Source organism: Chrysochloris asiatica, unplaced genomic scaffold (genome assembly GCF_000296735.1).
Source record: "Chrysochloris asiatica unplaced genomic scaffold, ChrAsi1.0 scaffold00081, whole genome shotgun sequence".
NCBI lineage: Eukaryota > Metazoa > Chordata > Mammalia > Afrosoricida > Chrysochloridae > Chrysochloris > Chrysochloris asiatica.
The window spans coordinates 13,039,360-13,063,658 of record NW_006408599.1 but is presented as its reverse complement, the minus strand read 5'-3'; the positions used below and the strand labels follow the sequence as shown (position 1 = coordinate 13,063,658).

General features: G+C 44.5%; 1 protein-coding gene across 1 annotated transcript in view; it reads left to right on the top strand.

Moving 5' to 3' along the window:
• Positions 1-211: 211 nt before the first annotated feature.
• The window catches only part of RGS3 (regulator of G-protein signaling 3), a 168,929-nt gene continuing 144,841 nt past the window's right edge, over positions 212-24,299 (top strand). The window contains exons 1-5 of the mRNA XM_006865697.1: positions 212-293; positions 15,984-16,034; positions 20,391-20,449; positions 21,366-21,460; positions 23,046-23,114. Of these exons, the coding sequence (XP_006865759.1) occupies positions 212-293; positions 15,984-16,034; positions 20,391-20,449; positions 21,366-21,460; positions 23,046-23,114 (356 nt within the window). The remainder of the gene's footprint in view (positions 294-15,983; positions 16,035-20,390; positions 20,450-21,365; positions 21,461-23,045; positions 23,115-24,299) is intronic.

Here is a 24,299-nt window from a genome sequence, read left to right as displayed (position 1 = left end):
CAAACGCACGCAGCTCCTGCCGAGTCTCCGACTCCCGCCGTGCTCCCAACTTGGAGGCATCCGCGCGGAGGCCGGGGGTTGGGGTGGGGTAAGGTGGGGTGGGGTAGGGGGGTGGCGAGTGAACTTGCTGCCTCGGTTACAGGGAAGCAACACAGACGCCTCGGGTTACACGCGCTCCGCCTGCGCCCGCCCGCCCGCAGCGGGGACAGCTATGGAGGTGCGCTCCCTGCACCGTGTCTCCCTCGGGAATCGGCGGGACCACCGGGACTTGTCCTTTTATCTCACCACCTTTGGTAAGTTCTCTCAGGTGCTGGCTGCCAGGGACTGCTTTACGCTGCTCTGAACGCCCAGAAAAGGCAACCTCCCATGGTGAGAGGTGAGGCTGGGGACAAACACTGTTTCTGTTTGGGGTCACCCTCTCTGGCTCCCTTTCTCCAGTAATTTCCCAGGAGGGGCTCAGGGCACAGGCTCAGGCCTTGTGAGCTGCCCAGCCACTGTGCCAAGTGAAGTTGGTTCTGGCTCACTTGCTTGGAATCATTCCCCAGTTCATCTCTTAGAGGCCGGGTTTGTCTTCATTGAGTTTCTCATTAGTAAGCAGCTCAGGGTTAAATCAAGGTCCTGTTACTACATTGGAAGACATCCTAAGCTTTTCTTTGGCTCCTGGACGGTACAGGTACCAGGTCAGTCCAGCTCAGGACTCACTTTGAAGTCTGCAGTCTGATGGCTTCTGTGGACATCTGATCCACAGGGAAAACTCGTCAGTTTGTAGGGCTGCTCCGGGGCTTGATGTTGAAATAAATGGATGGTAGACTTTCTCTCCTAAGCCTTGAGATAGCAGTAGTGGGTTCCCCAAGCCCAAAGTGCACTGCTCCAAGTCAAAATCCACTGACCTCAAATGGATTCCAGCTCCAATGGATTCCAGGACAGGGTAGAACTGCTTGGTAGGGTTTCCAAGGTTGTAAATCTACAGAAGCGTACTGCTATATCTTGCGTCCTTGGAGCAGCTGCACGGTTCAAACTGCTTTAACCACTGCACCATCAAGGCTCTGCAACTTCCCCAAAGACCTGGACACACCTGACCTTTCAAATAGTCACAATAAAGATAGCCTTTCTATAGAGTACAGCCCTTTAGAACTCTTCATTAGCTCATTGGTCCTCCTGCTTGCATGAAGAGAGGGCCATTTTCCTATATGAAGATGGAGATCCAGAGAGGCGATGGTCTCCCAATGAGGCAGTAGTAGAATTGGTTGCTGAGCTCCCTGCCTAGCACATTTCTTTCTTTTTTAAATGTGTATGCATACAATTTTCTTTATGAAGGTGGGGACAGTTGCTGCAAATATAGCTAGATTTTGCCCAGACTTGAAGGCTTAACATCTAGAATTAGGCCTTCTCTGGGTCTCTGACTCTGCTCTCATTCCTGTCAGTACACTTGACTCTTCAGATGTGTGTGTGTGTTCAACCATTTGTTGAACACTCACCATGTACCATGAATTCGGCCAAGTGTTTTACCTGCATTGTTGCTGTCGCCACTGAGTCGATTCTGACTCATGATGATCGCACGTGTACAGGAAAGAAGTACTTCCCAGGGTTTTTAAGGCTGTGGCCTTTCAGAAGCAGATTACCAGGCCTGTGCTCTGGACGGGTTTGACTTGCCAATCTTCTGGCTCCTAGTTGAGTCATTTGTACTACCAAAGCCTTCTTTACCTGCATTATCTCACTGACTATCTCCAACTCTAGGAGGCAGTTCACGTTAGTCCCAATGGGAAGTGGGGCTCCACCAGGCAAGGGAGCTTTTCAGGATGATTTGAGCTGGTGGGGCCAGGGGGCATTGTGAGAACCTGGTACTTTAGCTGCGTCCTGATTAAAAAGTAAATTATGTTTCATATTTCCTCTCCTTATTATGGTAAGATGTATGCATTGTTGAAAACTTAACAACGAGAAGAAGATAGGGAAAATCAATTGTAATCTGACTCCATAGAGAAGACCATTGTTAACATTTTGGTTTTTGGGTTAATGTGCTGGACTGCAAGGTTGGTTTGAACTGCAAGGTTGGTGGTTCAAGCTCACCAGCCAATCCTCAGAAATCCTATACAGGGTAGCTATGAGTCAGATCCGACTCAACAACACTTACCAACAACACAGCAAACTTAGAAAAATATATATACATTTTTCTTTCTTTGTCTAATTTTAACAAAATTGAAGTCATACTGAATGTGCAGTTCTGTAACCCAATTCTTATCCTTGCTGTTATGATGTGAACATTCCCTTCCATCAGCCCATACTCTTCTATTGTATTGATTTCCCTGCCAGTTCTGGGAAGTTGAGGGCCCATGGGGATCATGATCCTCATGGGGATCATGAAGGTTGCTTCTTGAATTAGTCACTGTGACTTGTGTGTGTAAGAAGCAGACAGGAGCCACCTGCTCTAGGTAGGCAGGCTCCTCTCAGATCTCACCCAGGACACTAATTGCCATGTCTGAGAATTTTCCTGCTGTCTCCTGCTCATTTCTTTGGGCGCTGTTTGCTGTGGTTTCCCAGCTTGGCCCTCCTCTTCCAGGCTGCTGCTTCTGTCCGTTCACTGCGTGGTCATGCCTTTTCTGATCACGAATTCCTATCAGTGGTTACAAAACCCTGGCTAATTATCAGACGTGGGGAGTCTGTTAAAAACACAGATTCCAAGACTTAACTCCCAGAGACTCTGGTTTAAGAGGTCTGGGGTGGGGTGGGGGTGGGAGGCTGAGAATCTATCATTTTAAGAAGCCACTTGAGTGTTTTGATGATCAGCCAGGTTTGGAAGGTTTGGGTGTAGAGTCAGCAGTTTTGGTATCAACTGTAGACTGCCTGAACTGTGAAGGTTTTTGCTGAAATTTCCCCTAGCTTGTTAGCCTTTTCTCAGCATGACAGGTGGCCCCTGGCCCCATCATCAGCGAACTTTGTCCCGACAAGATCAGATGCAGCAGCTGTTCAGCTAGTAACTTCCTGGGCACACATGTTTAAAGGGCAGTATTTCGTTCTGTTGTGCATAGGGTCGCTATGAGTCAGTACTGACTCGATGGTACCTAACAACAACAACAACAACAACAAGCATCTTGGTGGTGGTGGTTATGTGCCATCATAGCGACTCTGTACAGGGTTTCTGAGGCTGTAAATCTTTACAGGAGCAGAAAGCCTCATCTTTCTCCCGCGGAACAGCTGGTAGTTTCGAACTGCTGACTGTGAGATTAGCAGCCCGATTCGTAACCACTACACTACCAGAGCACCTTAGGAAATGTAAAAAAACAAAAAGTGGTTTTGATTAGAATTCCTTTGAGGTAGAATACTAACTATATGGTATATCGTTGGCAGGGATACTCTGATAAATAACTTAGACTCTGTGTGTGTGTATATATATATATATATATGCAAGACCCTTTGTCCTCCAATAAGGAGTATGTTCAAGTGACTCTTTACGTAGGGGAGCTGTGGGGCCTATGTTAGCTACAACTAGAATTGCATGCTTGGATCAACTGAGAAGAGACTGTGCCTTTCCCTCTGCAGCTCTCAGTTTCTAAAAATATGTGTCAAGTCTGGGGGACTTTTTTCTTTATCTATAACAACTGGTAGAATTTGAAGAAACCATTATAGGTCTATATAATATTTTTTTCAACATTATATCTTTTGATTTTATTAGGATATTTTGTAACATCATGCTTGGGAAAGTGAAGGGTCAGCAAAAAAGAGGAAGACCCCCAATAAGATGGATCGGTACAGTGGCAGCAGCAATGGACTCAAACATAGCAGCAATAGTGAGCTTGGCGCAGGACCTGGCGGTGTATCATTCTGTTGTGTATTGGGTCACTATGAGTCGGTACCGACTCGATGGCACCTAACAAGAACATTTCTTACTTTTTTTTGGTAATAACTTCATTGGGCTATAATTCATAGCTTTACCATTTAAAGTCTATATTAAAAACTGGGAAACCATCATTACAATAAAATTAAAAACATTTTCATCCCCTTAAAAAGAAACACTGTACTCTTTGTTGTTGTTGTTGTTAAGTGCCGTCGAGTCAGTTCTGACCCATAGCGACCCCGAACAGAGTTTCCGAGGCTGTAAATCTTTACGAGAGCAGATAGCCTCATCTTTCTCCCGCAGAACCGCTGGCAGTTTCAAACTGCTGACCTTTTAGCTACCCTCAATTCCCTTAGACCTAAGTAATCACTTAATGGGCATTTCATATAAATGGAACGATATAATATGTGGTCTTTTGTTATTGCCTCCTTTCCTTTAGCATAGTGTTTTCAGGGTTCATCCATGTTGTAGCATGAATCAGTATTTAAATCCTTTCTATAGTGGAAAAATATTCCATTGTGTATATATGCCACATGTTGTTTATATGTGCATCAGTTGGTGGACATTTGCGTTGTTTCCACCTTTTGTCTATTATGAGCAATGATACTATGAACATTTGTGTACAACTTTTTGAGTGAACATGTGTTTTCATTTGTTGGTCTGTATCTAGGAGTGGAATTGTTGGGTCAAATGATAACTCTATGTTTAACCTTTTGAGGAACTGCCAATCTGTTTTCTGAAGTGGCGGCACCATGTTACATTCCCATCAACAATGGATGAGGGCTCTGATTTTTCCACATCCTAACCAGCAGTTGTTATTATCTGACTCTTTGATTATAGTCATCCAAGTGGGTGTGAAGTGGTTCTCACTGTGGCTTTCATTTGCATTTCCCTGGTGACTAATGCTGTTGAGCAATTTTTCATGGGCTTATTGGCCTTTTTTTAATATCTTCTTTGGAGAAATGTCTATTCATATCCTTTGCCCAGTTAAAAATTGGGTTATTTATTTATTTTTTGCTTATTGAGCTGAAAGAACTCTGTATATATCCTGAATATAAAAACAACTAGTTACTGTCGAGTCGATTCTGACTCATGATAACCTCATGAGGTTATCATGTAGAACTGTGCTCCATAGTGTTTCCAATGACTGATTTTTCAGACATAGATTGTTAATCTTTTCTTCTGAGGTGCCTCTGGATTGACTCAAACCTCCCAATATTTTGATTAGCAGCCTAGTGCATTAACTGCAGCATCCCAAGATCCGTTGCTATCGAGTTGATTCTAGCTCATGGCAGTGCCATGTGTTATAGAATAGAACTGCTCCATAGGGTTTTCTGGATGGTAATTTTTATAGCACAGTGGTTACGAATTGGGCTGTGAACCTTAAGGTCAGCAGTTTGAAACTACCAGCTATTCCACGGGAGAAAGGTGAGGCTTTCGGTTCCTGTAAATATTTGCAGCCTTGGAAACCCTGTACAGGGTTGCTATGAGTCCGAACCGACCCCACGGCACATAACAACAACAACAACAACAATTTTTATGGATGCAGATCCCCAGGCCTTTTTCCCATGGTACTGCTAAGTGAGTTTGAACCACCAACCTTTAGGTTAGCAGATGAGTACAAATTATTTGTGCCAGTGGGGGACCTTTTTGTTATTCAGGGACTCCTTATCAGATATATGATTTGCAAGTATTTTCTCAAAGTCTGTGAGTTATTTTTTCACATTCTTGATAAAGTTCTCTGAAGCACAAAGCTTTTAAATTCTGATGGAAGTCCAACTTACCTATTTTTTCTTTCATTGTTTATGCTTTTGGTGTTAAATCTAAGAATTCACTGCTAAATCCAAGGTCACAAGATTTACCTGATGTTTTCCCCTAAGAATTTTGTAATGTTAGTTCTTACATTTCTGTCTTTGATCCATTTTGAGTTAATTTTTGCATATGGTGTGAGGTAAGAGCTCAATTTCATTCTTTTGTATGTGACTTTAGAGTTGCTTTAGAACCATTTGTTGAAATGACTATTCCCGAATGGACTTGGCACCCTTGTTGAAAATCAGTTGGCCATATCACATGGGTTTATTTTTATTATTATTTTTTAATGTTTTATTGTGAATGATATGATAGTTTACATGGGAGAACATTAGTTTTACATTCATCCTATCGTATATTGTTTCATTGCTATGGTTACAGTCCCCTCCATGCATCATCAACCAACCAAAGGGTATACCTTGCAAGCCTGCCCCACCCCCTGTCGTCAGCACACAGCCCAGCTCCCTCTCTGTGTCTAAAGTCCCCAACTGCTCCATCTCTCCACGTCATCGTCTCTGCCTCCATCTCAGGCATCGCTGCTTCTCCCTTAATGGTCCTAGGGACCTCCGCTCCTAGGCTGAAGAGTTAATCACTCCCTTCCTTGCTACAAAACATCTATCTTTACATTTCCAACCCTCACAAGGAGTCCTGATAACAATTATTCACTATTGTATCACAAGAGACCTATCAGCATTCCATTTCATCAGCCCTGCCTAGACAGATTGGATACTACTCAGTGGAAGTTCTACCTTCCTTCACGCCCTCTGAGTCTAGGTTCCCTCTTGAAAGCTTGTAAGCCAGTCACTTCTTGCCTTTGTAGGCCCCCCCCCCCCCATTTTGGGTATCCAATGTCCAAGTTGCCCTTCCCTGTCTATTCTGTGTATGGAGGGAGTAGGAATGATCCTTGCTGTAAGGATTTGTTCCCTCTTTTGAGCTACTGCATCCATAGGTGTAGGTCAAGTTCAGCAAATTGTATCAGATTACTCTTTTTTCCCTCTCTTTCTTCTTCTGGTTGAGCTCTGATCATCCAGTCATTGAAGCCAGGTCAAGTAGGTATTATCTGCAAGTGTGGGTGTTCTTATGCATATGCCCTCTCTTCTTATCAGCTGGATGCTTCACTCTCCACTCTAGTCCTTTGTGGCTATGTCACTGACTCTGGGCCCAAGAGTTCACAGGTCTTGCCACACTGCTGGCCAACCAGGTCTCCACCCGGGTTCACAGGAGTCTATTGAACATTGTAGGGCTTAGCTTGCAGCTTCATTGCTGTTTTCCCCTCACTTCCCCTAATCAGTGACAAGTGTGGTCACCAATCAGAGCATGTATTCCCATTGAGTCTTAGTCTTGGAAAAGGGTTTACACTGAGGGGACCTGACCACTTGCCTTGATGTCTCCTGGGCAAGCAACTTGCTTGTTCTTGTAGTAACAGTCGGTCTGCCCATGTTGTTGTGTATTTTTCCTGTCGGTCTTTCTTTCAAGAAGCATCTTCTGTTCTTCTAGCTGCTCCAGGCTGGTCTGCTTGTCCTTTCAAGTGGAGATTTCCCATCTCTGAAGATCTGGATGTGGTTCAGGCTTCCACCTATAGTCTTATGTAATGCAGAGGCTCCACAGGAAGCCTCCTTCACTGGGCATGTTGTAGCCACATGGGTTTATTTTTGAATTCTTAATTCTATTCCATTCATCTACATGTTTGTCCTTATACCAGCACTGTACTATCATGAATACTGTGTGTAATCAAGTTTTGAAATTGGGAAGTGAAGTCGTCCTCCAACTTTGTTCTTTTTTATGATTGTTTTGGCTATGAGTTTCTATGTGAATTTGAGGTATAATATTTTACATAGGACTCTTGCTGTGGCGCTTTAGGATAAGCACTGGATGGTTAACTGCAAGATCAGCGGTTCAAATGTACCAGCTGCTCCTCATAAACCCTATACAGGGTCGCTATGAGTGGGAACGGACTTAACAACACTTAACTACAACAGCAACAGCACTTTATGTAGATGATAAATACTACTCAGAAGAAAGCCCAAATTCACAAAAATGTTGGGAAAATATTTAAAGACTATTTACTTGAAGGGAAGCCACCTTAATAGCTTGTTTGAAGAACCACTTTATTAACGTGCCTTGGGTCTCCAGATGTGAGTGATCAGGGAGAGAAGAGATGGCCTTTTCTTAGGGTACCTAGGCCAGGGTGTCATAGGCAGGGCATTAGGAGACATAACCAAATCTCTTTAGAGCTGCCGGCCCTAAATGAACCCACAGGATAAAAGCTCTGTGTACTGGCTCTGGAGGGGTGTCTGGAGTCTGTGGTTTGCCAGGGCAAGTTGGGAAGATATGGTTCTGAAGGCAAAATAGACTAAGGAATGCCTTTAAAATGCTGAACATTTTCTCCCCATATCCCCTCCCACTTCTGCCCCATGTGTGGAGCAGCAGGATGTTAGCTGGGACTCCATTCCATTCATTTCTCTGTCCATCTACCCTCATTAGAAGCCACAGAGATAAAGAACTCATTTTCTGGAGTGAGACTGAAGTTTGGGAACAGATGCCATCCAGCTGCCCAGTGTGTTGGGGAGGCTCTAAATTGGAGGCCTTCCACACGGCCTGGCCAGCTGTGCCTAGTTTGCCCTTGTTCTCAGCCTGGGGACTCTAAGCCTGGGAGGTTTTCTAAGCTTGGCTAGGGAAACCCATCCAAGTATTTCTTAGGAGCTCATCATTTGCTGGTTGGAGTCCTCAGCTTTTCTGTCATTTGGAATTCATCTGCTTGGAAGCTTTCCAGATTCCTTAGTTTCTGGCCTATTGATAGCCTTTGGGCCTCTTTTTCAATTTTGCTGTGTATATTTCCATTTAACCTTTTTATTATGAAATATAACACATAGCCAGAAAAATGTTCCTCACAAATGTGTGCTGTTCAGTGTTTTCTCACAAAGCAAAACCACTGTGTAGCTGTCATCTGGATCAAAAATAGAACATTACCAACATCTAGAAGTCTCCCATTGTTGTTGTTGTTGTGAAGTGCCATCAAGTTGGTTCCGACCCATAGCGACCCTGTATGGGGTTTCTGAGGAGCAGCTGGTGAGCTTGAACCGCCGACCTTGCAGTTCAAACGGCTTTGCAGTCTGGCACATTAACCCACAGCGCCACACCAGGACTCCGGAAGACTCCCATTAGATATGTCCTTTTCTTTATCATTAATTCAGAATACTTTCTAATTTTATTTGTTATTTCTTCTTTAATCCATAGGTTATTTGGGAATATATTGTTTTATTTCCCAACAGTAGGAATATTCTAGTCATATTTTTAATCATTTGTATTAATCAGGGAACATAATGTTTCTAATTATGATTCATTCTTAGGGATCCCATCTTCTTGGTAAACCCTGGTTTCCAGTTCTTGCTTCTCTAACTCCAAGAGCCTGGCTGAAACTCTGTTCAGCCTGTTAGCTTTTCAGTTAGTGCTTTGGAATCTGAAAACACACATCCAAGTGAAAAAGTCTCAGCTTAATTCCATGAACCTCCACCCTGCCCAGATCTCAGCCTGGCAGTTCATCTCTGTCTTCTTAGATAGATTTCTAAGAAGATGCTTTAAAACTGTTTGGTCTTGTTTTTCTTCTTCTTCTTTTTTTCTCTTTCTATTGATAAGGTTGGTTCAAATGACTTCATCTATTACCCCAGAAATAGAAGTCTCCAACACAAGATTTCTAGTATTTCGAGGGTTTCTCCTTTTTTTGTTATTTCAGTAGGGAAGGTACACACTTGGGCTCAATTTATATTGAAACATGACACTTGTTTGGCTGAAAGGCTTGTAGGGTCAGAAGTGCTGTATATTTTTTGATCTAGGACAAGAAGCTTAGTATGTCTGGATTATTTTTCTCCCACTTGGTAATATTATGAAACTTTGTGTTCTTCCTAAATGCTATTTTTCTTTTAAAAATAGAAATGATAACTTTCTTCAATTCCATTAATTTACATAAATCATGTTACTTAAATAAAGTTTACATTATTTACAGTATTTTGCATCAGAAGAATCTCAAGGGCTTCTGTTTGTTTCCTTAGTCATATTTTACAGGTCTATCTTAAAACTTTATGAGGTGACTTAAAAAAGTTCTTGAGAAAATAGAAATGATAAGATAATGGAATTTTTCCACAAACGTTTTGAAGCCCCGCCCCTCATATTTTATCTTAACAAATTAAATGAAATTAAAGACGTACGTTCAAAGCAGCATGTATAATAGCTAAAAGGTGGAAGAGGGAGTGCAGTGGTTCCACACAGTGAGCACTGGACTGCGAACCACAAGGCCCACAGTTCGAGCCCACCAGCCACTCCGCTGGAGAAAGATGAGGCTTTCTGCTCCCACAAAGATTTAAAGACTTGGAAATCCTATACAGGGTCGCTATGAGTCAGAATTGACTCCACAGAACTTAGCAACTACTACAAAAATGTGGTGCCCATAAAATAATGAATGGATAAATGCAATTTGATATATCCATATGATGGGAGTGTGATACATCCATATGATGTATCTATATAATGGGATATTATTTAGCAATAAAAAAAGAAGAAATACTGATACATGCCAGGACATGGATGAGCCTTGAAAATATTATTCCAAGTGAAAGAAGCCAATCGCAAAAGGCCACATATTAGGATTCAATTGATATAAAGTGTCTAGATTGGCAAATATTTAGAGACAGGTGTGTATAGTCGTTGCTGTGAGAGTGGGGAGCAAGGAAAAGTGAAAGGAAGTAGGAAGTAACTGGGGCTCCTTTCAGGGGGATGAGAATGTTCTAAGTGTGATGGTTGCACCTTGCGAATGTATTAAAAAACCCAGTTGAATTATAAGTTTTAGATGATTGGATTATGTCACATGTAAATTATATCTCAATAAAGCTATTAAAAAAAAGTGAAGGGACCTATAATTCCTTTTATGTCCTAATCTTAGAAGTCACCCATTGTCACTTCCACCGTATTGTATTTGTTTTTGTGATTTGGAGCAAATCACAGTCACCAAGTCCAGCCCACACTCAAAAGAAAGATATTTTTAAACTTTAACTTTTGAAGGAAAAAAACAACCAGAAATTTGTGGGTAACTGGTAAACCCACCATGGGCATACAGTGACTGAGAATGGAGGCTCTAGGACTGAACAATCTGGATTCAAACCCGTTCTGCCACTACTGGACGATTGGTTTAACTCTTAATCTTCCATTTTCTGGCCTGTAAAATGGGGATTAAAAATAGTAATGATTTCACAGAGTTGTTTTGATGAGTAAAAGAAATAAAAAACATTTAGTAAAGTACCAACTACATAGTCAGTATCTAATAAATGCTGACTTTCTTCTCCCCATGCTGTGCCTTCCATTCTGTGGTAAGACCATGAATGAGGCCTGTTGTACATTTGAGTATGAGCCCCACAGGACGGCTACACTTTGTGTTGCTACAGTGTAGCCAAGGTTCTGTGGTGGATTCAGAAATTGTATTTTACTTGTTTGTCCAGGAAGGATTGAGAATCCCTTGTGAATGATCCACAAGAATGTAATTCATCAAGAGACCTGAATGCTGCTTTTTAAGCTTATACTGAAAATAGAATTGCTGAGTAGACTTTCAGAAGACCAGTGCAGTCTCTTCCTGGAAGGAAAGATAGCTTGGGAAACCACATTAGTATCAGGTTTTGCAGGAAGCAGTCAAGCAAACAAGGGAGATAGACTTGACCCATCAAGATTTGTATCCTACCCTGGTAGCGCCTGCTCACTTTTGCTCTGCAAGTCTTCTTCTGTTAGCAGGCACCATGCAAATCAGGACCCTTTCTCTGAATGGAACTCAAAATTTCACCCACAGTCTCTCCTCTACAACATATCAGATGCTTGACATTCTCCAGGATTGGGTCCTAAGACCTGAGTGGCTTCCAAGTTCCCAACACTCTATCAGTGGTACCTAAACCTGCCCTTTCTCACTTAGAAGGTAGAATGTGAAATTGAAAACTAGACATAATCCTCTCTGTGCCTTAATGAGGGCTGCTATGTGGATGAGGGGGTCAAAACTACACGATAGAGAGGTGGTGCCTAGCACCTTCTCTCCCTCTTGTACACACACGGCCTGAGCTATGGATTTGTCCTCACAAGTAAAGGGAGATTCTGGGATTGCCGATGACTGGCTAGGCTCCTTTGCACATTTGTCCTGATAACATCACTCTTCCTGTGGCTTTTTAACAGATGATGATTCTTTAATGGGGGATTGTTTTTGGGGTGGATTCAGGCTGTCCAGGAAAGGCCCTCATTCTCCGCACACTCCCTTTGAGCCCTGCAGTGGTGAGCAGCCCCCATCAGCTTGCTTTATTTCTTGGGTATGGCTCTTCCTGACTATGTTCTGAGGTTCACATTTTGCCTTCCTGTGTGGTTCTTCTTTGACGAACATCTGCCAGATTGCATTTCTTTAGCTAACTTCCATAACGTTTTCCCACAGTGTGTCTGAACCCCCCAGATTATGTGCCCAGCAGAATTCGTGTTCACTGCTTTCTTCATACTTGCTCTAAAGCTTACCATCATCTGCTATTTTTCCTGCCATACGGGACCCTGTCTGTTCTCCCTTTGGCTCTGGGCCCCAGCTCTCTGCCTCACTCCTGCAGCCTCTCTAGGCACCTGCCACTATCACCCTTTGCAGACAGACTTCGTACCCAACTGCAGTCCCAACTCTAGGGAATTGGGACATGCCCTCACCAGGGTCCCCTGCACAACCCCTGATGAGGATGACTTCAGGATCTTTGGCCTCGATTTCCTTGGACATTCCCACAGGCCACATCTTGAGTCTGTGGAGGAAGTGAGGGGATCAAAAAGACCCGAGATTTGGATGGCTTGTTAGGGGCTGTGAAGTGCTAAATCAAGTACTAATCAAATGTTGGTGGTTCCAATGCATCCACAATGCCACAGAAAAAGGGCTTGGCATTCTGTTTCCGTAAGGATGACAGCCGAGAAAACTCTATGGAGTGCACTTCTACTCTGTCACACATAGGGTCACCATGGGTTGGAATCACTTGTCAGTAGTCAGTTTTTTTTTTTTTTTGGCAAGGGGCTGGATTAGCTGCTACCTAGAGTAGTTGAATGCTTCAGGGAGTCAGCCTGACGTTCCCTTCTGTGGGTGGTTTATTGGTCTTCACCCTGTCAGAAATTCCTATTAAGCATAGTCTTGTTTTGGGTTGCTATGATCTGGTTTGTGACTTCTAGCCCTGTTTGTTTCGAGCTTCCCTCTCAGACCCACACTGGACTGGGCACATGTGGCATGTTTTTCATTTTTGTAGGAAGTTTCTCAGTTCTAGGGAGCCCTAAGTGGTAATCGCTCAGGCTGATAATACTTTGGCTTCTCAGGGAGCCTTGGGCCCAATGAGATCCTCACCCCTAGCATTATGTGATGTGCCCCGATCCCCCCGCCCCCCCCCACACACTTTGAGAATGTGATAGCCCATGTCATTGTTTCCCTCACAGCCCTGGATGCTGTGGCCCCATGGTTTGCTGGAGACTAAATTGTTTAAACACTCCAAAGGACAAAGATCAAACAGAGGTCAGCTCACAGTGGTTGATGGACTTGTGTGGCATTGAGTTGTGGAGATTTCTTCTTTTCTGTCCTCCAAACTCGGCCTGCCTTTCCTGCAGGCAGCAACAAACTACTAGGCCCAGCCACCATTCAGTTTCATGGGGACGTGTCCAGAGATGAACAAACAGTTGAAACAATGAGGGAGGCATCACTGTGACGTGAAGAATGGTGGAAGGATCTCTCAGATCTAGGGGACAGCCTATAGCCTACAGAACCAGGTCTGACCAGTGAAAGTTACTGAGAGGCCACATGAGGCTTAATGTGTGGGGGGGGAGAATTAAACAATCAGAGATATCTCAGAAAGGAATAGGTTCCCGTATAGGAAGAGAACTCCCCATCACTGGCAGTGATTGAGCAGAAGTAATGACTGCTGGACAGGGTAGTTACTAATGGAACATAGAAAGGCTTTCTGGTGGCTGTATTCGGCTGCTGCAAGTTTGAAGGCCCCTGCCCTGTGAGTGTGTACCATGTGGCTTGAAGTTCCATAAGAGTCTAAGAGACTGAGGGGAAATTTTTTTGACACGTCAATGAGGAGGAGGGTCTGTGAGGATGACCTGAAGTTTCTTTTTTTTTTTTCTCTAAAAATGAAAATTAGAAAACAACAACAACAAGGAAAAACGTCACCCAGTCCCTCATTCTTAACTTGCTTTGCAGCTCTGGTCCTGTTATCTTCATGCCCCCCTTTCCTAGCTTCTTTCTCCTAGTATTCCTCGCTCTCCCCTTCTCTTTCTTTCTTTGTTTTCCCTTTCCTTTATTTTTAATTGTGGAAGTGCAATAGTAATGGCTATGTGTGGTGCCCTAGGATAATGACTCAGACTCAAGGTCAGTTTGAACTGCAAGGTCAGTGGTTCCAACTCACCAGCTGCTCCTCGGAAACCCCATACAGGATCATTATGCGTTGGAACCGATTTGACGGCATACCACCACAACAAAGCAACTATAATAGCAATAGATTGAAATTCTTCTTAACTTGTTGTTGAGGCCTTTGAGTTGGTTCTGATTCATAGCTACCCTGTTTAAGGTTTCTGAGGAGAAGCTTGTGGGTTTGACCTCCAGTCTTGCAGTTAGCAGTCCAGTGCTTATCCTATAGCACCACATCACGAGTCCTTACTCCAATTCCAGTATCTTCCGTAGAGGTGATCGCTGTTTAATTTGGCATCCTGTAAGAATGCTTTCTTTGCATGTCTGTATATGCAAACAGAGAAATATATACCACATGCATTATTCTGCAACTTGTCTGTGCCGTTTGCCTACTTTCTTATAGTGTTGTCTCATAGCTTTATTTATGATATCTTTATTTTGTATAGACTTTAAATATGATCATGGAATCAGATTTATGTATCATATCCTTTGTATTTTCAATAACTTCATATGCATGCGAAAGCTGGACAGTGAATAAGGAAGACCATAGAAGAATCGATGCTTTTGAGTTATGGTGTTGGAGGAGAATACTAAAAGTGCCATGGGCTGCCAAAAGAACCAATAGATCCGTTTTGGAAGGAGTGCAACCAGAGTGCTCCTTGGAGGCCAAGACGGTCAAACTTCGTCTCTCATACTTTGGACATATTGTCAGGAGGGACCAGTCACTGGAGAAGGATATCATGTTTGGCAAGGTGGAGGGACAGAGAAAAAGAGGAAGACCCCCAATGAGATAGATTGGCCAAGTGGCAGCATCGATGGACTCAAGCGTGGCAATGGAAGTGAGGTTGGCCCAGGATCGGGCAGTGTTTCGTTCTGCTGTGCATAAGGTCGTTATGAGTTGCCATCAACTCGATGGCACCCAACAACAACAACAGCAACATCCTTTGTGGCCTCTACATTGTATGTCTTGCTCAGAAAGGCTTCCCCAAGCTTATGAATATGTTCAGAGGTTCTCCAGGGTGTTCTAGTCCAGTGCTCCTCAGACTTGAATGTTACTGGGGATTTTGTTTGATGGAAGATTCTGATTCAGTAGGCCTGGGGTAGGGCCTGGGAGTCTGGATTTTTAATAATCTGCCAGCTGCTGCTGAGGCTCCTGGTTCTTAGACCATGCTCTGAGTAGCAAGCTCTATGCCAGGGTGGTAGAAAACCTCCTTAGCTTTTCTTTTGGGAGTCAGGATTCTGTGGAAGGGTTGGAGGTAGTAGCATTGACTTAAAGGATTCCCCTCCTATAGCAGGGCTGTTTTTTTTTTTGCATTTCCCCAAGTTCTAATTCATTCAGTGTCCTCATACTGGTCCTGCCTTTGGGTAACACAACTAGCTATGTGTGGCATAGCTCATCCTCCCCCCACCCATAACCTCCAAGCCAAGACCCAGGTTTCTAGCTCACCAATCTAGACTCATTATGATTCATATGTAGCTACCCTTCCAATTGCCCATTGGTAAGCGTTCTCCAGCACTGCCTTAGACTACCTCGTGCAGTAGTGAGTTCCCTGTCACCAGAGGGATGTAAGCCGAGGCTAGAGAATCACTGCTGGAGGTGTTACAGAAGACACTCCTGAGATGGTGAGGATCCTTGGTCTAGGTGGCTTCTGAGATATCTCCCAACCCAGAGACTGTTGGGAGTCTTTGAATTGCTTCATATGAATGAAAGAATTTTCCAATCAGGGTTAATGCGCCAGACTGCAAAGCCGTTTGAACTGCAAGGTCGGTGGTTCAAGCTCACCAGCTGCTCCTTGGAAACCCTATACAGGGTAGCTATGGGTCGGAATCAACTAGACGGCACTTCACAACAACAACCAGTGTTAACCCAACAAGCTGAGGTTTCTATTGCTGTTTCCTTAGGTCAGCTGAAGCTGTCCATAGATGCCCAGGACCGGGTTCTGCTGCTTCACAGTGAGTACAGATGTGTGCCAGCCTCACGGGGTAGGAGTGGGCCATTCAGCTTCTGCCTAGAGCCAGGGACGGCTGGGGTATTACCGCAGGCCAAGACTTCATTCTCATCTTTCTGTAGTATCCTACAGTGTATCCATTTGAAAAAAACACACGGGTCTTCACTTGGGCTTTTCTAGAGACTTTGCCTTGGACCAAAAAATAACATCGTGATAAACAGAGAAAAGATTGAAGTGGTCAAAGCCTTCATTTGCTTGGATCTACAATCAACACTCATGGAAGCAGCAGTCAAGAAATCAAACAATGTATTACATTAGGCAAATCTGTTGCAAAAGACCTTTACAGTGTTCAGGGACAAAGATGTCAGTTTGAGGGCTTGGGTGTGGCTGACCCTGAGGTGTGTGGAGTCCACATGGTGAGCGTTTCTCCTTCCCAGGCTGCAGCTCTCTCTGGGCACCACAACAGAATTCTCAATCCCAGAGGAGTGAACGGAGCTGCAGACCAGCATTCCTAACTTCACCCCTTCCTATTTCCCTCCCTCTTTTTCTGAGTTTTCTCTTTTTCTCATTCATTCATTTTTTTTTCATTGATGGGCAGTATACTGTTGTGGTTAAGGTCTTTGGAATCTGAATCCTGGCTCTGAAATATCACTTACTGAGCAGCTTTAAGCAAGCTTAGTTTTTTCGTATGTGAAATGGTTTAATGATAGAAGGATCTCTGGTAGTGTAGTGGTTACGAATCAGGCTGAGAACCTCAGGGTCGGCAGTTCGAAACTACCAGCTGTTCCACTTGAGAAAGATGAGGCTTTCTGTTCCCATAAAGATTTGCAGCCTTGGAAACCCTGTACAGGGTCACTATGAGTTGGGACCGACTCCATGGTATTTAACAACAACAAATGATACTATGGATTGTTATAAGGATTAAATGAGCTAATATTAGTAAAGTTCTTAGAATGGTGTGCAGGATGTAGTAGATCTGATATAATTGTTTAAGTAAAATAGAAAACAGTAACTTTAATAATAGTAGCTACACATAAACTCTCTGCTGGGGCTGGGTGACACAAAGAGAGGCACTCTACCCCTTATCTAGGTGGTGCTAGTGGGGTACCAGGGGAGACTTGCAGAGGGGTGATGTTGACCTTCCATCCTGGAGGAGGAACAGTCCCTAGTCAGGCAGAAGGGAGCAGGGGAGGGACCGTTCCATGCAGAGCAGCAGCTTGGAGAGCAGAGAGAGCCTGGTGCATTTGAGGGGCTGTCTAGCATGACTGGACATGGAAGGGTCAGATGGGGCTAGGCAATGAAGGTCTTATGTACTACCCAGAGGAATTTGGGCTTTGTCTGTCTAGTTTGCATCTGTTCATCCTTCCATCCAGCACACAGTTACTGAGCTTCTGTCATGGCCCCCGCCGTCGACTTCCTGGACTTCTCTGTTTAACCCAGAGATCTTGCCTATCTCTTGCTGTGGAACGTGCCCCTCCCTCCCCCCTGTTCTATCCAATTACTTCCCTGCTTGGATGCCTCATACCTCTAGGACTTTGCAAACACTTTTCATTGTGTCTGGAATAGTCTACTTTCCTTTTTCAATTCTTTAAAAAAAATTAATGCCTCCTTCCCCTCTGGTTTTGTAGGATAAATACTAGACTGCCAACTCTAAAGTCAGCAGTTCAAATCCACCGGTTACTCCTTGGGAGAAAGATGAGGCTGTCTGCTCCCATAAAGATTTACAGTTTAGGAAACCCTGTATGGGGTCACTGTGGGTCAGAATCGACTTGATGGCAGTGGGTTTTTGTTGTTGTTGTTTGCTTCTATTTTGTTGTTGTTATGCACCATGGAGTTGGTTCCAACTCAGAGCGACTCTGCACAGGATTTCTGAGGCTATAAATCTTAATGGGAGCAGAAAGCCTCATCTTTCTCCCGTGGAACAGCTATTAGTTTCAAACTGCCGACCTTGAGGTTAGCAGCCCGATTTGTAACCACTGCGTTACCAGAGCTCATTTGCTTCTATATACGTACTTTAATCATCATTAATAACCTGCAAAATGCAGATGATACAACCTTGCTTTCTGGAAGTGAACAGAACTTAAAATACTTACTGATGAAGATCAATGACCGCAGTCTTCAATACGGATTACAACTCAAAGTAAAGAAAACAAAATCCTCACAACTGGACCAATGAACAACATCATAATAAGCAGAGAAAAGATTGACGTGGTAGAGGACTTCATTTTACTTGGATCTAAAATCAACACTCATGGAAGCAGCCATCAAGAAATCCAATGATGTACTGCATTAGGCAAATCTCCTGCAAAAGACCTCTTTAAAATGTTAAAAAGCAAAGACAGCAGTTTGAGGAGTAATGTGTGCCTGACCCATGCCATAGTATTTTCAATCACCTCATAAGCATGTGCAAGTTGGACAGTGAAAAAGGAAGACTGTAGAAGAATTGATACATTTGAATTATGATGTTAGTGAAGAATTTTGAAAGCACCATGGACTGCCAGAAGAACAAACAAATCTGTGTCGGAAGAAGTACAGCCAGAAAACTCCTTAGAATCGAGGAAGGTGAGATTTCGTTTCTCTTACTTTGGACCAGTCCCTGGAGAAAAACATCAGCTTGGAAAAGTGGAGGATCATCGAGAAAGAGGAAGATCCCCAACAAGATGGACTGACGCAGTGGCAACAACAATGGGCTCCAACATAGCAACAATTGTCAGGATGGCTCAAGACCAGGCAGTGTTTCACTCTGTTGTGCACAGGGCCACTATGAATCCACAGCACCTAAGCATACCTCCACCTTAATTGTCATTAAGACTCTCCCGGACTTGACCCCACCCCCCGACCCACCAGCCTGGGCTGAGTTGTTTTTTTTTTTGTTGTTGTATCCTCCTCATAGTCCTGAGCACATTGTGTCTCCCTTGTCTGCTCAGAACACGTTTGTCTCCACCAGTCTTCCTGTCCTCTGTGTCCTCAGGGCTCAGTCAAGGGTGAAGGAACTCCCAATAGGGGCCAGGGAGACCCAGAAGTTCACCAGGCCTGGATCCTGCCCTTACAAACCACACCTTGGAGTGGAGGAATGGACACAGGAACAGTAGCTAGGATTCAGCAGGCACCCAGGGTTCACTCAGTTTGGCCTTGGGGGATCCAAGGTGAAGTTCCCAAGAATCAGCAGAAGAGTGCTATTTTGCCTGCCAGGGCCTGACTCCAGCTGTGCAAACAGTTTTTGCAAAATGCATCTTGGCCTCCACTACTCCATTTGTCCTGTATAGTTTGCTTTGGCTTCACCCCAGTCTCAGGCCCTTTATCCCTCTCTATCCTTTGGCTTCCCAGACCTCCTGCCTCACTCAGTCTGAGTGAGCCCAACACTTGGGTCCAATTGAAACCAAACAGAAAAGAAACCAGCAAAGAGACTCATTTCCTATCAGGTCTACTGCCTGGTTTCTGTAGCCTGTAATCAAATGGTCCATGCTTGCACTCATAACCAGACTTGCCCCTGTCCCCCGTGGGCCACCCCCTCCAATCCTTTGCCTTTATTGATTTATTTAGCAAACAGCTGTTGAACAGTTACTTATTTGCTGAGTACTCTACACATTATCTTATTTGATCTTCATTAATGACATTCATAGCTGTCATGTGAAGTGGGTATTATTATTAACCCACTAAAAATGGCAAACCCAGTCTCAGAGAGGTGAAGTGACTTGCATTGTTCACAGTAAGTAATCGAGTTAGGTTTCACACTTGTGTCTGTGTACCTTTCAAACCCAAGCGTTTGACTTGTTTATTGGCCTGTCCATCAGCCACAGCCCAGTTCATTCTACAAGGTCCATTCTCCTGCGTTCCTGGAAGGCAGTCCTGTGCAATGGAGCCACACTGTCTAATTCCTCCTCTGCCGTTCCCATTGCTATCAGACTTTAAGCAAGTTTCTTGCTGTCATTGGGCAACCCTTCCCCACCCTTCGAGCTTCATTTTCCCATTTGGTCAGGGTTGGACTCAATGAATTCTAAGTTCCCTGCAGCTGTTAGGTACAGGGAATGGTGGTGGTTGTTGTTTAGTGTCGTTGAGTCGATTACGACCCATAGTGACCCTGTATAGGGTTTCCAAGGAACAGGCTGGTGAGCTTGAACCACCGACCTTGCAGTTCAAATGACTTTGCAGTGTGACGCATTAGCCCACTGTGCCACACCAGGACTCCACAGGGAATGGTAGGGGCCCCATAATGTTTCTGTGGGGGAGCTGTCAGAGTGTGGGAGATGGTGGATCTGGACTGGAACAGAGAGAGGCTAATTATCGAATTGTTGTTTTGCAGATTAATTGTAATAATCTTCCCCACTCACCTACCTGAACATTTTATTTCTCTGTCTAGTCATAGAAGGCAAAGGCCTGATGAGCAAAGAGCCTGGAGTCTGTGATCCCTATGTGAAGGTACACAATGGGGCTGGGGCTGGGGATATATATGAGTGAGGTTGGGATGGTGAGGAACTATTGCACTGAATTTAGTCTCAAGGTACCAGCATATTTGAGGACATTAGACCATTTGAGGTGGTAACTACTCTCTCATTCGTTTGGTCAGTGAGCATTTATTAGGCCTGTGATGAGGCCCTGGCCGGGTCCATAGGGCTTCCTGCAAGAGCTGGAATCTTAAACGCGATCTTGGCCATCTAATAGTTGGTACATTAAGTGTCTGACTGAAATCCACAGACTCTTTTGTGAAATCCCAAGCCTTCTTGCGAAAAGCAACATTTTCCGTTTCTCTCCTCGAAGTTCTGTTCTTGAGGAGACAGAATGGCCTGGTTTTGGAGGTGGGGTGAAGGGAGGTTCTGGCTGAAAGCCAGGAGATCTGTCTGGGCTGTTCAGCCATTCCACCTACAAGGACAGGTCAGGCAGTGCAGGGTCCAGCTCATCACTCTGCATTATTCCTGAAGTCCCAGGCTTTGGGGTTTGGCTGAAAGCCGATCTAGAATCTCTTGTGCAGGGAGTACTTAGCACCTGGTCCAGAATTTAAATGAGAGGAGGTCTCTTGCCTTTTGGGAAGCCTCTCTGCTTAGAGGAAGAACAGAGATGATAAAATTGTATCCCATCTCTGCCTGGGCGTCTGGCTTATGGCAGACTCACCACGAAGCCCTGTCTTAGCTTCTGATTCCAGTGCGTTTGGTCCTGGGCTCCTGGTTCTTTTCCAGCATCTGACTGAGGACTCCACTCTATCCTTTGCAGAGGCAGGCCTGCAGGGCACGTGGGAACCCTTTAACTTGGAGAGGTATAGAATCAGCTGGTAGGAAGAGGGCTTAGAGTGACTATGTGGCCCTGAGATCAGCTAACACTTACTTCTCTTCAATTCAAGATCTCTTTGATCCCTGAAGATAATCAAATGCGCTGGCAGAAGACACAGACCATTGCCGGCTGCAGAGACCCAGCCTTCCACGAGCACTTCTTCTTGTAAGAGTCTGGAGCAGCCGGGCCCTGGAGAGGAGCGGGAAGGAGTGTTTATCTGGAAGCAGCTCTGTTTGCCAAATCTAGAGCTAAATCTAAGCAGAAACACAGTGACTTCTAAAGGATGTCTTTGTTTTCTCATTCACTTGTGTCCTTGCTCCAGTGGCATTGGGCCCAGCAGCGAGGTTCACAGTGATAAGGTACCATTTGGCTGGTTCTCACAACTCAAGTGCCCAGCCTGAAGTTGGCAGCCCCTGGAAAGAAGGAGTAGGCAATTTCCCACTGGCCACGCTTTCTCCTTCAGCAGTCGAAGGAATTTTCCAAGCAGAGGGACGTTTTGTACCACCCCGCCTCCCCCTTTTTAAAACTCACTGACCTCTCGGAGCCTCAGCTTCCTTATTTGTAAAATGGGGCTAAGAATAGTACCAGCCTCAGCGAGCTGCGAGGTGTAAATGAGACAGTATAACACAATGCTTGGCAGAGTGGTAGCTATTATTGTTGTTTTTATTTCTTTCCCCCCTCTCTGAACTCCGGGCCACTGGGAAGGTAATGCACATTTTGTCTTTTCCCTAGTCATGAAAAAATAAAAATCATATTTTGGTCCCCCCCGCCAAGCTGGTTTGTGTGATTACTTATTATATTGTTGTTGTTGTTAAGTGTCGTAGAGTTGGTTCTGACTCAGCCATCCTGTATAGGGTTTCCAAGTAGTGGCTGGTGAGTTTGAACTACCGACTTTGTGGTTAGCAGTCCAGTGCTTATCCTACAGTGCCACACAAGTTATTATGTGTAATTGTTGTTGTTGTTAAGTACCGTGGCATCGGTTCCAACTCATAGCGACCCTGTACAGGGTTTCCAAGGCTATAAATCTTTATGGGAGCAGAAAGCCTCATCTTTCTCCTGCAGAATGGCTGGTAGTTTCAAACTGCCAACCTTGAGGTTAGCAGCCTGATTCGTAACCACTACGCTACCAGAGCTCCTTATTATATGTAATAAATGATACATATTATGTGCTAGCTATTATAGTTATATATGTTGCTGATAATTATGTTGCTCATTTTGTCCAGTTGTGAGGATTTTTGTTTTCTTTATAGTGAGGTGTAATCCATATTGAAGGCTGTGGTCTTTAGTCTTTATCAGTAAGAACTTCAAGTCCTTTTTGCTTTCAACAAGACCCTATTTGTACTACAGTCTCTTTAGCCAGCCCCCTGGGATTGGATAGGAGCACGATGGCCCCATAGGATAAGCATTGGACTGGGAACCACAAGGTTGGTGGTTTGAGCCCACCAGCTGTTCTATGGGAGAAAGATGAAGCTTTCTGCTCCTGCAGAGATTTAAAGTCTCTGAAACCCTATATAGGTCACTATATATGAACCGGAACCCACTTGATGACATTTAATAACAACAGTTATGGTTGAATGTTTCAATTACTTCCAGTTTTCTGGATTTATGACCAGCTCCATGCTCCCGTAAAGATTTACAGCCTCGGAAACCCTGTACAGGGTCGCTATGAGTCGGAACCAACTCCTCGGCACATAACCACCATGTGTCTGGCCTGGAACTTAAGCCTATGACTGTCTGCTTTGCTTCACAGTCCTGTCCAAGAGGAAGATGATCAGAAGCGTCTTCTGGTTACTGTGTGGAACAGGGCAAGTGACTCCAGGTAAGGAGAGCTGCTGAGTTGGAGGGAAGGATCTGCTCTGGGCTGCTGGGAGGCAGGGGCTCAATTAGAGCTTGTCGGGTGAACGAGTAATAGTGGTGACACTAAATTGCACCAGCTGCCACCTCCAAGTCCTTGTCACTGCAGGTGATGCCAAGAATAGCATTCTCAATGAACATTTGTTGAGCACTTGGAATCAACAAGGCACCGTGGTGGGCACTGGGATGCCAGCCAGCTTCGGTCTGGTGATGGAGAGACACTACAGGGTAGATTCTACTCTCAAGCAGCCTGTTGCTCAGTTAGCAACCAGGCACTGCACAGAGACAAAGGATAGTACACGCTGAGTCCCATAGGACAATAAGCTCTGTGATCTTATGCCTTTCTCTCATAGCCACCACTGAACCCAGTGCTTCTCACATAGGTGTTTGGTTAAACACTGACTGAGTGAGTACAGAAATGCAATGAATAATAAGGACAATAATTGTGGAAAAAGGAGAGTTCATTGTGGGCTAAGGTGATCAAGAAAGGCTTCATGGAAAACATGGGACTTTGAGTTAGGGGCTGAGATTAAGAATAAGGCAGGTAGAGAGGTTGGAAAAGGCATTTTGGGCAGGCACACAGCCTGGGCAAAGGCAAGGAGGCAGGAATATGAATGGGATGCAGGTGGGCCTAGAGTGCCACAAAGGGGTCAGTGTAAGGTGGGCAGTTTTATGAAGAAGAATCCTAACAGGCTCATCTTCCAGCTTCTCAGGATGCAACAGAGCAGGTGCAGCCATTAGTAATCCAGAGTAGGGGAGTGTGTGGGGAAGCTGAGGGATGAAATAGATCCTAAGGAAAAGGGTGAGAGCAACTGACTGCTTGGGACCCAAAGAGACAAAGCCTTGCAGGGCCATTTCTCATGCCAAGGACTATTGTGAGCAGCAAGGGTTTGCTTTTGAAGACTCTTGTAGCAATATTTGTCTCAGTGATTGAAAAAGGGTCCAGGTGAATGACAGGAAGCTCAACTCATCAGCTTAGATGCAGACAATGACTTTGGATTGGATGCTTTTGTTGTTGTTGTTAGGTGCCTTCGAGTCGGTACTGACCCAGAGTGACCTTATGCACAGCAGAACAAAACACTATCTGATCCAGGGCCAACCTCACTACTGTTGCCATGCTTGAGATCATCGATGCTGCCACTTGGCCAAT